The sequence below is a fragment of the Myotis lucifugus genome, unplaced genomic scaffold (genome assembly GCF_000147115.1).
Source record: "Myotis lucifugus unplaced genomic scaffold, Myoluc2.0 scaffold_1, whole genome shotgun sequence".
Lineage (NCBI taxonomy): Eukaryota > Metazoa > Chordata > Mammalia > Chiroptera > Vespertilionidae > Myotis > Myotis lucifugus.
The window spans coordinates 37841543-37855034 of NW_005871049.1; the positions used below are offsets into that span (position 1 = coordinate 37841543).

Consider the following 13492-nt stretch of genomic DNA (forward strand, 5'->3'; position numbering starts at 1 on the left):
CCCCGATGCAAAAGCATAAGAGTCTTTATTCAAGCCCGGGCTTGGCTCCCCCAGCCTCCTTAACGACGCAGCGGCGAGACAGAGAGAGCTAGCCCTGTGGGAAGAGGGGTTTTATAGGGGGTTGGAGTAAGGGCAGGAGAAAGGACTGTGGGCCCTGCTGATTGGCCAGGCGCAAGTCGGTGTCTTGTTACACAGGATGTGGTCATATCTATGGTGCGCAGAGTTTGTATCTTATGTCCTTTTTTGTTTTGTTATTCATCTTATTGGTGCGTACAAACCACACCAATTGCTAGTCATATATAGGTTGCAACTATTTTTTCCCCAGTTTGTCATTCATCTTTTATTAACTAGTGGCCCGATGCAAAAAATTCGTGCAAGGGGCTCAGCCCTCGCTCCCCGGCTCCCTCAGCCCTCGAAGCCCCAGCTTCGTCTGGAAGGTCATCCAGACGGTCTGCTCAGTCTAATTAGAATATAAGCTCTTTATTATATAGGATGGTATGCTTTGTGGTCCTAATTTTTATGTATTCAAATCTGTCAATATGTTCATTTATGGTCAATTCATTTTGTATCATTCAGAATATTTTTATAGCTTTTTATTTTTGTAAAAACCCTTAACTTCTACCTGTAATGAACAAGTATATCATCATACATGATTTAGAGATTCATGACTTAAAATATATGGCAAACTATGTGTTGCCATTGTTTAAAGTTTTATTTGAACACAGCCATACCCATTCATGTACACATTGTCCTTTCTCTTTTTTTTGCACTACAATGGCAGAGTTGAATAGCTGTGACAGAGACCACATAGCCTACAAAGCTTAACATATTTACTATCTGGCCTTTTACAGAAAGAGTTTGCTGCTGACCCCTGGTTTAAAAAATTCCTGGCCTACACACTGTGAAACTCTAAACCGAAATCCTTTTTTAGACAGTTCAAGAAAAAGGATTCCATGCTGCCAAGATATCTTGGCAATTAGGTCTGCGTCTAATTCAAAGTTAACAAAATTTAGGTGTAAGAAGGAACTATGGTGCTGGAGGGTTTAAAAATCTTTATTTTGGTACTTTTCTGAATGCAAACAAATTACAGCCTGACAAGGCCGCTGGAATTTATCTAAGTAGACTATGTAAATTTTGTTCTACAGCCATGATAAAAGGTCCAAAATAGAGCCAAGCTGTTATTATGGTTGATCAAGGCAGAGGCAGAAACAGACGGGAAGAGGTAGTAGGTCCTCTCATCCAAGTCCTGATTCTGATAAAAGAATAGAGAGATTCAGAGGTTCAGTGGGTGGAGGACGGGGAATAGGTCAGGGAATTCCAGGTAGTGGGCCACATCTATATTTATGGCATGCTTTCTTAGGTAAGTAGAGTGATAAATGGGTACAAATAAAACAAAGAATACAAATACTCTTAACATAATCATGAGATTGAAGGAAATACGGCAACTGATAATAATGGTTCTTTCCTGGTATTGGGGTTTATTGGTAATATAACTTATGCTTCTTTATAATATTCTGTGTTGTCCAGATTTTTTGTAAAAAGTTTAGATAAAATAAAATTGGTCAGGAAGTAAAAGAAAGGGAGAGAGGAGGAAGGAGGGAGAAAAAGAAGAGAAAAGTGAGTAGTGGCCTGATTACTTTAAAAGAAATCAAGGTGCCCTAACTGGTTTGGCTCAGTGGATAGAATACCAGCCTGCGGACTGAAGGGTCCCAGGTTTGATTCTGGTCAAGGGCACATGCCCAAGGTTGCGGGCTTGATCCCCATAGGCATGCAGGAGGCAGCCAATCAATGATTCTCTTTCATCATTGATGTTTCTATCTCTCCCTCCCTCTTACTTCCTCTCTAAAATCAATAAAAGTACATTTAAAAAAATCAAGGTAATTTTTTGCACAGAAGGTAGAAATTCTGAATAATTTCAAACTTGTAAGATACTTTATTTAAAACAATATTATCACTTTACTTTTGATTGAAGGCTTTTTTCTTGGTCCCTTTTTTTTTTCAATGTAACAGTATTTAAAATAGCACAAGAAGCATTCTGGAAACACTCGAATAAACAGAATTTTGTTCCGGAAAACTTGGTTCATCTTGCTTTGGTCAAAATGGGTAAAGAGCAATGAATAACTAAAAAATGGGTTCAAAATTATTGACTTTGATAGAAAAATACAAAGATACTAGACTGCAGGAACAATGCATATATAAGACTTAAAACCCCTTTGAAATAAAATACTATAGTTCTGGTTTGTTTTTTTTTAAAACAACCCACTTCCCCCCACCCTGCTTTGAAGGAAGTGTGTTACCTATTTTCTTTACAGAAATATTTTTTTTTCACCTTATATTTGGGCTCCCATTAAGACAAAATTTTGCACATTTATATAGCAACTCTAAACCTAAGGGGGAAAAAAACATTTCTTCCTAATTTGCGGATGGATTTGAAACTTTTGATAAATGTTTTCTTTGTATATATAATCTTCTTATCAGGGTTATTTCTGGGTGCGCCTTCACCAATCAGCTAATCAAAGAATGACTACCAGCATGTCATCACCACTCAGTTCATAAAAGCTAGCTTCTCCACAAGTAATTTATCATCTTCACGTCACACACATGACTCCCCTGAGACTCTGACACTCTGCAACAGTGAAGGGAGGAGGAATTACTTCTGTTTGCCAAATTTACTTCTTGTGCTTGCTGCACAAGCCTCTGGCAAACTTTATTTAATTGTTTAGTTTAGAAATATGCAGAATCTGTGCCATGAGCCAAGAGGAACTCAGCAAACCCTGTCTGCTATAGTAATGTTTAAATTAGACAAGGGAAAAGACTATAGAGCCTAATTGAATTGAATAAAGGGGCTTTTGATGTCAACCATGCTGAACTTAGTACTCACTTTTTTTTAAAAATAGGCGTTTTCTTATAAATGTTTTCATAAGAAACAAAATGTTTTTGATCAGTTTCCATCAGACTATCTTATTAATATGCCTTGGCAGGCTTTGGGTTATGCTGGGAAATTCTGATGATGGTTCTGTTTATCGGAGAACTACACTATATCTATATGTATTAGATTGTCAGTAATAATAACCTAAATACCCATCCTATTATTTTTCTTGCTTAATCCACCTTAAAGAGAGACCAAAAAAAACACCAAAAACAAAACAAAAAAACACAAACTCACTACCAACAACAAAAAACCTTATCCAAATGGATCCAGAGTGAAGAGTTTGAAAAAGAGAACTTCAATCAAGGCATACAGAGAGAAATCTTCTGAGCCCAGGAATAGAATATACAAACTTTTTTATTTGTCTTGAAATGTTTAAATTTACATAAATGAGACAAAGTACCTTTTCATTCTGAATTTTTTTCTCAGAATATATATGCAAAGGAATGGTACTACTTACATTTCTTCTGATGAGCTATCCTGCCTAGAGAAAAGTTTATGAAATAAAAGAAGGACCTACTAATAAAAATCACTGACATCTTTTTATTTTTACTTTTTTTTTACCTAACAGATTCACAAAAGCAGGTTTATACCATGTGAACCTAGGTTCTCGGGTTTTTTAATATTTTAAATGCAGATTAACAAAGCAGATTAATTTCTTTTGTTTCCATCACTCTTTGCCTTTCTCCCTCCTTCCTTTTCATTATACCTTATATGTAAAATTTGAATATATAGTACAAGTACATGGTACAAAATTTAGAAAGAGACAAAAGGTTATTTAGTTAACAGTCACTCAGATCCCCGCTCCTGAGCTATCCTTATCAACTCTTACTATGGCCTTCCAGAGATGTTCTGTGTTTATTTAAATACATACGTGTGTGTGAGTATATAAATGACAAAATGCTATATTCATTGTTTTATATCTTATTTTATTCACTTATGAATTTAATATTATCACATATAAATCCAATTCCTATAAAGCCATCTTTTAAAAAATAGATATATAGCTTCCACGGTATTCCAATGTACAGATTAACCAGTTCTCAACTAGGGACATTTAGGCAAATTCTAATAATCTCTGCAATGACCTGCAGAGAAGATTCTGACATATTATAAGCAACAACTTACTAGACAGTGGATATGACATTCTTAGGTGCTAACATAATTTTAGCTCATTTTACCCAAACATAATAGTAGTTTCAAAGTGTCCATGGAATAAGAAGAAATAATAATTCTTTAGCTAAAATAAATGTTAAAGTCTAAGGCAATGGCATAGGTAAATGTAATACTTGCCTCATCCCACCACATCAAAAATACAACTAAACTACAGAACAACCATCGAGAACTGCCTGAAATCTAGCTGAACGAAGTCCTACAAGTAAGGATATAAAGAAGAAGCCAAATCAAGATTGGTAGGAAGGATGGAGCCGCAAACAGGCTGGTTCCACATGGTGAATAAACATCGGGGAGGGATATCTCAGCTGTGGAGGTCCCCGTCTGAGGAGCAAGGGGTCCCAGCCCCACCTGAGGCTCCCCAGCTCAGGTTTCCAGTGCTGGGAAGAGAAGTCCCCATAACTTCTGGCTATAAAAACCAATGAGTATTGTGGCTGAGTGACAGGGAGGCTGCTGGAGTCCCAGGCAGCTTCTATTATAGGGCCCATGGACGCACTTACTCAGACTCACTCCTTCTGAGTTCTAGCTCTGGGACAGCAGCTCAATAACCATGAGGGACATACAGGGAGGAACTGAAGTGTCTGGCATCAGAGAAACACCTGGAGGGGCAGCTTTCTCCCAGACAGAAGTGCTGGCAGAGCCTCTGTTCCTTTTCTGAGCCCTCCCCCAACAGAGGCAGTAGGCAGGCACCATATTTGAGTCTCCATCACTGTTTGCCCCATCCAGGTGATTCCAAGACCCCACTGCACCAACTTTCCTGCCCACCCAAGCTGTTTCCAGTGACTTTTCCAAATAGTTGGCCTGTCTTGGCTCATGCCTCAGATTTTTCTTAAATCTCTCACATAAGCAGCATCTGGTCTTGGAGTGCTCCGTACCTCTCGCTAAGTGGCCCCAAGCCAGGCACTAGCAGCAGCCAGCCATGGTTCACAGCTTGGCCTCTCCTGGGCACCTCCAAGCCCAGCACAAGTAGCAGCCATCTGCAGATCATTTTGTAGCTCATGCTGGGTAGCCCAGGTAGAACATGGACTGCCTGGCTGACCTTGGCCTGCACCTCCTGGGAGGCCCTACAAGCCATCACACCCTGTAGACAGCTTCAGACCATGTCAAAGCACCATTCAACCACTTCCACAAGTGACACACTCAAGGGGAGGACTCAGCATGCACCAGAGAACCACAGAAGTAAGTCCTGCTCTGTGGGGTGTCCCCTGCACAGCTGCTTCTTCAGTGGTCACAGCCAATGGGCCTTGGGTGAATCCCTCCCATTGACCTGCCAACAGCAATCAAGGCTTAACTACAACACAAGGGTGTACACAACCTACATGGCGGGTGAGGGCTGTGCACCTGGAATGCATAGCTCAGGTGAACGGGGAGGCTGTGCCACTGGACTCTACAGGACACCTACTACATTAGGCCACTCTACCAAGCCCAGGAGACGTAGCAGCTCTACCTAATACATTGAAACAAACACAGGGAGGCTGTAAAAATGAAGAGACAAAGAAACATGTCCCAAATGAGAGAACAGAACAAAACTCCAAAAAAAGAATTAAACAAAATAGAGATAAGGAATTTAACGCAGTGTTCAAAAACACTGGTTATAAATATGCTCAATGAACTTAGGGTAAGAGTATGAACTTACAGAGAACCTCAACAGTATAAAAAAGGACATGGAAACCATAAAAAAGAACGAGTCAGAAATGAAGGATACACTAACTAAAATGAATAATTTACAACCCTGGAAAGCATAGCTCAGTTGGTTGGACATCATCATCACTGAGAAGTTGCCAGTTTGATTTCCAGGCAGGGCACATGCCCGGGTTGTGGGCTCAAACCTTGGTAGGGGGCATGCAGGAGGCAGCGAATCAATGTTTCACTCTCATATCAATGTTTCTCTTTCTCTCCCTCTCCCTTCCTCTCTCTCTAAAAATAAGAAAAAAAATATTTTTAAAAAGAATAATTTACAGGGAACCAATAGTAGAGTAGCTGAAGCTGAGAACCAAAACAGTGATTTGTAATATAAGAAAGCAAAAGACACCTTTTCAGAACAGCACAACCCCTCCTGCCCACGCCCCCCCGCCCCCCCCAAAAAAAGAGAGAAAGAAAAAAACAATCCCCAAAGTGAGGATAATGTAAGGAGCCTCTGGGACAAATTCAAGCATACCAATATTTGCATCATGGGGGACAGAAGAGAGAGAGCAAGAAACTGAAAACATATTTTAAAAAATAATGATGGAAAACTTTTCTAACCTGGTGAAGAAAATAGACATACAAGTCCAAGAAGTGCAGAGAGTCCCAAACAAGATGAACCCAAAGAGGCCCACACCAAGACACATCACAAGTAAAATGCAAAAGGTTAAAAACAAAGAATCTTAAAAGCAGTAAGAGAAAAGCAGTTGGTTACCTACTAGAGAGCTCCCATAAGGCTGTCAGCTGATTTCTCAACAGAAACTTTGCAGATCAGAAGGGACTGGCAAGAAATATTCATAGTGATGAAAAGCAAGGACCTACAACCAAGACTATCATTTAGAATTAAAGAACAAATAAAGAGCTTCCCAGACAAGAAAAAGCTAAAGGAGTTACCACCTCCTAGCTAGTATTACTTGAAATGTTAAAGGAGAGAAGAAGTGAAGAAAAAAAGATAAAAAATGTGAACAATAAAATGGCAATAAATAACATATTTATCAACAATTGAATCTATAAAACAAAATAAATGAACAAGGAGAACAGAAACAGACTCACAGATACAGAGAACATTTTGATAGTTGCCAGATAGGAGGGGGGTGGGTGAACAGGTGAAGGGATTAAGAAGTACAAACAGGCAGTAACAGAATAGTCATGGGGATGTAAAGCACAGCATAGGGAATACAGTCAATAATCCTATATAATAAAAGGCTAATATACAAATAGACTGAACGGCCCTAACCAGTTTGGCTCAGTGGCTAGAGCGTTGGCCTGTGGACTGAAAAGTCCCAGGTTCGATTCCAGTCAAGGGCACATATGTTGGTTGCGGGCACATCCCCAGTAGGGAGTGTTCAGGAGGCAGCTGAATTGATGTTTCTCTCTCATTAATGTTTCTAACTCTCTATCCCTCTCCCTTCCTCTTTGTAAAAAAATCAATAAAATATATTTTTAAAAAAATAGACCAAACGGCGGAACAACCGAACAATCAGTTGCTATGATGTGCCCTGACCACCAGGGATCACACATGGAACATGGTGGGTGTTGGCAGCAGAGCATGGAACATGTAGGGCCTCAGCTGTGGCGGGATGGTGGAGCAGGTAAGCGGGGGCGCCAGACCAAGGCAGGGCGCTGGTCACTGTCATTGGGGCGAGCCTCTGGTAGTTATTGAAAATTCTTTGCTTCTGCGCACTGCGGTCCACCTGGTGCTCGCACCTGCTGCCAGCGTTGGCCCCAATCGCCCCTGAGGGCTTCTCCACCTCCCCCTGCTCCTGAGGGGTGATTGGGACCAGCAGCCGCTGCTTGCACCTGCTGCTGGCGCCGGCCCCAGTCGCTCTGCGCCATCAGCAAGTGCAAGAGGGGCTGGTGCTGTCAGCTCGTGACAGGGGGCTGGGGGCGGCGGCGGGAGGGGCTGGGCAGGGGCACGGAGGATGAGCCAAGACCTGCCCCTGTGCCCACCACAGCCTCTCAGCCCACAGTTCCTTTCAAGGTGCATGAATTCGTGCACTGGACCCCTAGTATTATGATAACTATGTATGGTGTCAAATGGGTACAAGATATATTGGATGATCACTTAGTTATATAATGTCTAATCACTGCAGTGTACACCTGAAATTAATATAATGTTATATGTAAACTGTAATTGAACAAAAAATAAAACTGCACTTATCCAGCACTTATCTTTAGAAAGAATTCTATAGCATATTAGCTCTTATAATAAAGATTGAAATACAAATAAAATCTTTAAAATTAAATTTTAATTGCTAACATCCAATTACTGTTTATGCAATGAAAACTACCAACTGAATTATTAACTCATCTTTCAAATTATGTCCTACAGAAAATTTGAGAACTCAGAACCAGTATAGATTTGATTTTCAAATTAAAAACAAAAACAAAAAAAGCAAGCAAACAAACAAAAACCACCCAGAAAAAAAGGGATAGTTGGCAATGCAACTTTATTGAACAACAAATGCATGATTAGGGGAATTTATTCTTAACAGGGGCACTATCTCCATAAAGAAAACAGCTTCTCATCAACAGCTGGATGAATGATGTTAGTCCTTTCCCATTTTTCTTGTTTCAATGCCTTAGTTCCAATTTTCTCCAATTTCCTGCTGATGGGTGAACCTAGCTCTGGTTCCAAGATAGCTTGAAATAGGAACTAAGATTAAAAATAAAACAATAATTTTCAGAAGAACACAATATCCACCTCAGTGCTAAAATCTGAATTCCAACAATAGTATTCTGCAGTGGGAAGTGCTATCAGATCAACTGCAAAAATGCTGCAACTTGGTCTCTCCTTCCTGTTTCTAGTTAATTTGTCTTCCTGGTATCCAAGTTCCTGCTTGGGACTGGAGCCCAGCCCTGAATCTCAGTGTGGAAATTTAGCACCACCAACTGTGATAAGATTATACATTAGGCATTGTTCTAAGTGCCAAATACAAGTGACAAATCCCTTCTCTTAAGGAGGACGACTGCCTGACACAAATGACTAGTATTTGCCCTCCAAATTCTTCATTTTGGAACATCCTGACAATCTCTCTGGTGCTCTCTGGTAACCAATTTCTGGAATGTGACCAGGTCATGAAACCCCCAAGCACAATTCCTTATTTACTTAGCTGAACCCTTGCTACCAGCCAGCCTAAAGCTGCTCTATTAATTAAACAGACAAGTGCCAAGCTCTGTCCCTCTTCATGTGATTTGCTCTGCTGTGAATTATGGAAGAAGTGCTATCTTTGGGAAGATTGCTGTAAGCTGAGATTGAAGTGCTGCTGTGCTGTCCTATACAGTAGCCACTAGCCCATGGGGTTATTCAACACTTGAAATGTGGCTGATTGGACATAGGTACTTTAAGTGTAAAACATATATTGTATTTCAAAGAATCAGTACAAAGAGAAAGAAAGATTAAATGCTGAATAATATATATTTCTTAAATAAAATATATTAAGTTTAGCTATTCTCACCTTTTAAAATGTGGTTATTAGATAATTCAAAATTGCACATGTCATTTGCATTATATTTCTACTGAAATGTGCTAATTTAGAACATTTAACTAATGGCAGCAACAAGAGTCATTATTTTTGAGAGGTTTGTTATGTCTAGTTATCATTAGAAAAATATTTAAAAATGAGATTCCTTTGCAGAAAAACTGCCAGCTAATAAATGCTGAAGGAATGTTAGATTAGACTATCACCATTTTGCGATCTCCATTGGAGCAACTGATTCAGATGAGCATCATCAAAGGATGCTAAGACTAGTGGCAAACAGTCGAAGAGGAGAGTCATTCAGTGGCAAAATTACACCCCGTAGATTATTTATAAACTGTAACGACAAGACCTGGTGACCACTACTTTTAACAAATGATCAAACTTAGCATATTATATATATATATATATATACCATTATACACCTCTGGATATGTGGTAAATTGAGGTAAACATTACTTAACAAGCATTTTGCCCCTATGTTTTATTGTGAAAATTTTCAGACATACAGAACAATGAAAGAATTTATAGCAAAAATCTGTACTCATACTATCTAGTATTTTACAACACAGTACTAACTTTATCACATTTCTTTATCATCTTCCTATTCATTTTACTTTTATGCATTTCAAAGTAAACTGCAGCCATTAACACATGCCCTCCCTAAATAATCTATGAAATATTCTTGCCAAAAATGTTTAACCTAAATCTAATCAAGCCTCTAATCCTAACTTCCAGTTTATGGGAAATACTTAAAGAGATTGTCTTAATTGACAATAAGAGAAAACTAAAAATCCAGAATATGAGACATTATATTAAATGATTTTAAAAGTTTGTCATGAAAAAAGTTTAAGTGACTAGATTTAAAAGTCTTAAAACACATAACAAATTCCAACCTGTCAACCTAAATCAGACACTATTCAATTTTTAAAAAGCTATCAAAGACATTCTTATAACATCTACAGAAATGTAAATATGGACTGGATATTAGATGATATTAAGGAATTATTGCTGGGGAGCACAAGAGACTTGGTTGGAAAGCTGTAAGGAGGACATTCCGAGAAAAGGGAAGTGTGTGGAAGGCCGCCTGCCCTGTTTATCGGAATTCCGACTTAGGGGAGCCTAAGGGGAGTGTGGAAGGCAGTGCCCCTAATTATTCCTTGACCTTTCCAAACAAGTCTTTGCATGTGCAGACCCCTGGGTGTTTACTGGAATCCTTATGCTTAATCCCTGGATGTCCTTGCCTTGAGGACAATGTAAACACATGTGTCCTCCCAAGATTACTCACCCTACTGACTTTATCTAAAGATAAAAATTCCAATAAAAGTCTAATGAGGCAGGCAATCGAGGCTGCCTGGCTCTTTCAGCTGGGCTGTCCCTTAGCCCTCTCCCCCACAGTGAAACTGTGTCAGAGTAATCTGTTCATCCATTGTTCAGGGGCTGCTGATCAGCCCCAGCAAATTATTATTAATTTTCTTAGGTATGATCATAGGAACTGTGTTACATAGGCGATTACTCCTTTTTTGGAGATGAATGCTAAAGAGAGTGTGTGTATGCATGCAAACATACATATATGTAAGTTTTTAATTAATTTATTTTATAGGAATAAAGCAAATGTAGCAAAATGTTAACAATTACTGTATCTAAGAAGAGGGTGAACAGATATTCACTGTGTTGGTCTTTCAACTTTTCTGTACATTGAAACATTTCAAAATAGAAACTGGGGGTCAGGTAGATAAAAAATTCACTGCAGAGAGGTTAATATGTTCTCTTCTGTTTTGGCCTGCCTGGGCTTTTCAGGTCAAGAATGTGATCTCTGAAAAATATCTTACCACAGACACACGAAAATATATGTCTCCATAACATTCTTTATTCCTGCCTCAGGGCCAATGCTATTATTAGCTAAGAGTCTTCAATATGCAATATTACAACTGGTAATTCAGTCTGTAAGCAAAGGATTTAATGCTGTAATATTACAGAAGACAGCTCAATCACAAGGTCAACTTGACATCGGGCTCACTGCCATCAGTCTGTTACGTGTAGATTGAGACAGTCTGTCACACAACTTCAGGTTTTACTTTATATACCACTTGTTAAAAGTATCCTGTACTAGAATTTGCCTATCCCTGGCAACCTCAGACACAAAGGTTTCTGTGATCTTTTTCCTTAAGATTTTATTCTACTTTCCAACCTATTGCTGCTCCCAAAGTCATCTGGACAGCTTTCGCATAAGTCCAAAGACACACTTACTACCCAGGTAATTAGAATTGGAAAACCATTAGCAGAGATCATTGGATAAGGTATAGCATGGAGTAAATGAAAGTATAAGTTTATACTACTAAAACAAGATTAAAGAAAAAAAAAACTAGACACGGAATCTTATGTGTACCTATAGTTGAGAAAAAGAAAATCGCCCACTGACAACCATGACTTTTCTTTCAAACTCTTGTTAGAAATATCAAAAAACTGGAAACAAAGAGGCACCTTAGATGACATTAGACACTAAATAAAAAATTGGTACAATAGGGCTTAGGTTTTGCAGTTTTTCTTTGGCTTAAAAGAAAAACAGTAAAGTCTGAAACTACCATGATGAAGACAAGGCAGCACATGGATTCAATAAAGCAATTAATTACATATGTCTCATTTCATATGCAATGAAAAAAGAAAATGATATTTACCAGGGTTTGTCTTCTCCAGTTGATACCATCGGTAAAATGCCCTTTTCTTCTGCTCACTCAGGTCTGATCCCTGTTGCAACAGCCAGTGAGAGATCCGGCTCTGACTGATACCTATGTAGAAAGAGAAACAGCTGTTGCAAGTAATGAAGTTGCGGGGAACTTAAGGAGGGTTCTCTTGGTTCTAGGTTACTGGTTCTTTATTCTCTTCTTTATAAGAAAGCTGCAACTTGAACAACTCTTATATTGGGCTTCTTGGTAAAAGCTGGCTAAACGTGCTAGGATATATTCAGAATTATCTACTAGAGGTCAGCATTTTATTAATCAAGATTTGAAAGTGGTCTCTAAAATCAATCTCTAAACCTGGTCCATAAATATGAGATACATGAAGAGATTCCTAAGTAACAGTTATTAATCAAAAATTGATTAGATTTGTGCTCCTCCAACCACCACCACCTCCACCCCAATCCTGGTTTAGAATATTAGAACTTTTAATAGATATTGAAAAGAAAAAAAAATCAAGCCAGCAAGTTTTGCTACTAATTACTGATACTAATAAAAGAATTAGGGGCTGGGAAAAAAAGAGGTCATTGAAAATGCTCTCTTCAATAAAGTTTCTGTCTTATTTGTTAATTCATTTAGGCATTTCAGATTCATTATCATTAGTACAGATAACTAAGAATTGGAAGACTTTTAGACTTCTGCTGCAATATGACCTCTTAAGAAATCTCAAGTGGTAAAGGCAGTCATCTAACACAGACTTTTCAAAAAACTGAACAGAATATAAAGCAGAAGTTTTCAGCTATAAGTAAGAAGCTCTTGACAGCAATTAATTAGAAATGGGGAAAACCTCCACATGTGAAATTAAAAAAGCATGTCTAAAACTGACTAGTATGAGAATCACTTGCTCCTTCAGGTCATTATAGCTATTCCAAAAATGAATAATTTAACATACAACTGGCAAAGCAAAGAATAATAGGAAAGATGAAACTGTCTTATATGTCCATAAGGCACTTTCTAAAGGACCAGGCAGCTATCAGAGAGGGTTAACAGTATCTTAACTCTCCCAAGGAATTACTTATGGTAACTTGATAGTACTGAATACCACCTGTGACAACACCTGTTTAAAGCTATAATGCACAACAGGAAGAGTGGTTATCATGAAGTAATCACACCCCCTAACATGAGAAGCAGGAGGCCTGGTGATTATATTTAACTCATTAAAAGCAAGCCCCTAGAGTTTCATACTTTTAAAAACCTATGTTAGAAGAAAACTTGCGGAAATGGGGGAGGGAAGCTTTGTTAAAAGACAAGTTGGGCTGTGAAGCAAGGTTCCCTGATTGGAACCACCTTTCATTTCCAAAGGGTGAAATTCAGTTTTCCAAAACCTAAGTGATTACATTCTCAAATAATTCACACAGCGGTTTTCCAATGGATTGACGATCTATGTGAAGCAGGTGCTGGCAGCCAGCACTCTATGCTTGTTCTAAGAGAATGCAAATTATTTAAAGTTGGCTGTCTTTAGCAATGCCTTACCACAAGTCCAGATTCAG

At 38.7% G+C, this 13492-nt stretch overlaps 1 protein-coding gene across 17 annotated transcripts in view; it reads right to left on the bottom strand.

Moving 5' to 3' along the window:
- Positions 1 to 13492, bottom strand: part of HMBOX1 (homeobox containing 1) — a 118651-nt gene that overhangs the window by 59094 nt on the left and 46065 nt on the right. For all 17 annotated transcript variants that reach the window (XM_023755893.1, XM_023755867.1, XM_023755891.1 and 14 more), the window contains one exon: positions 11943 to 12053. In XM_023755893.1, coding sequence (XP_023611661.1) covers positions 11943 to 12053 — 111 coding nt within the window. The remainder of the gene's footprint in view (positions 1 to 11942; positions 12054 to 13492) is intronic.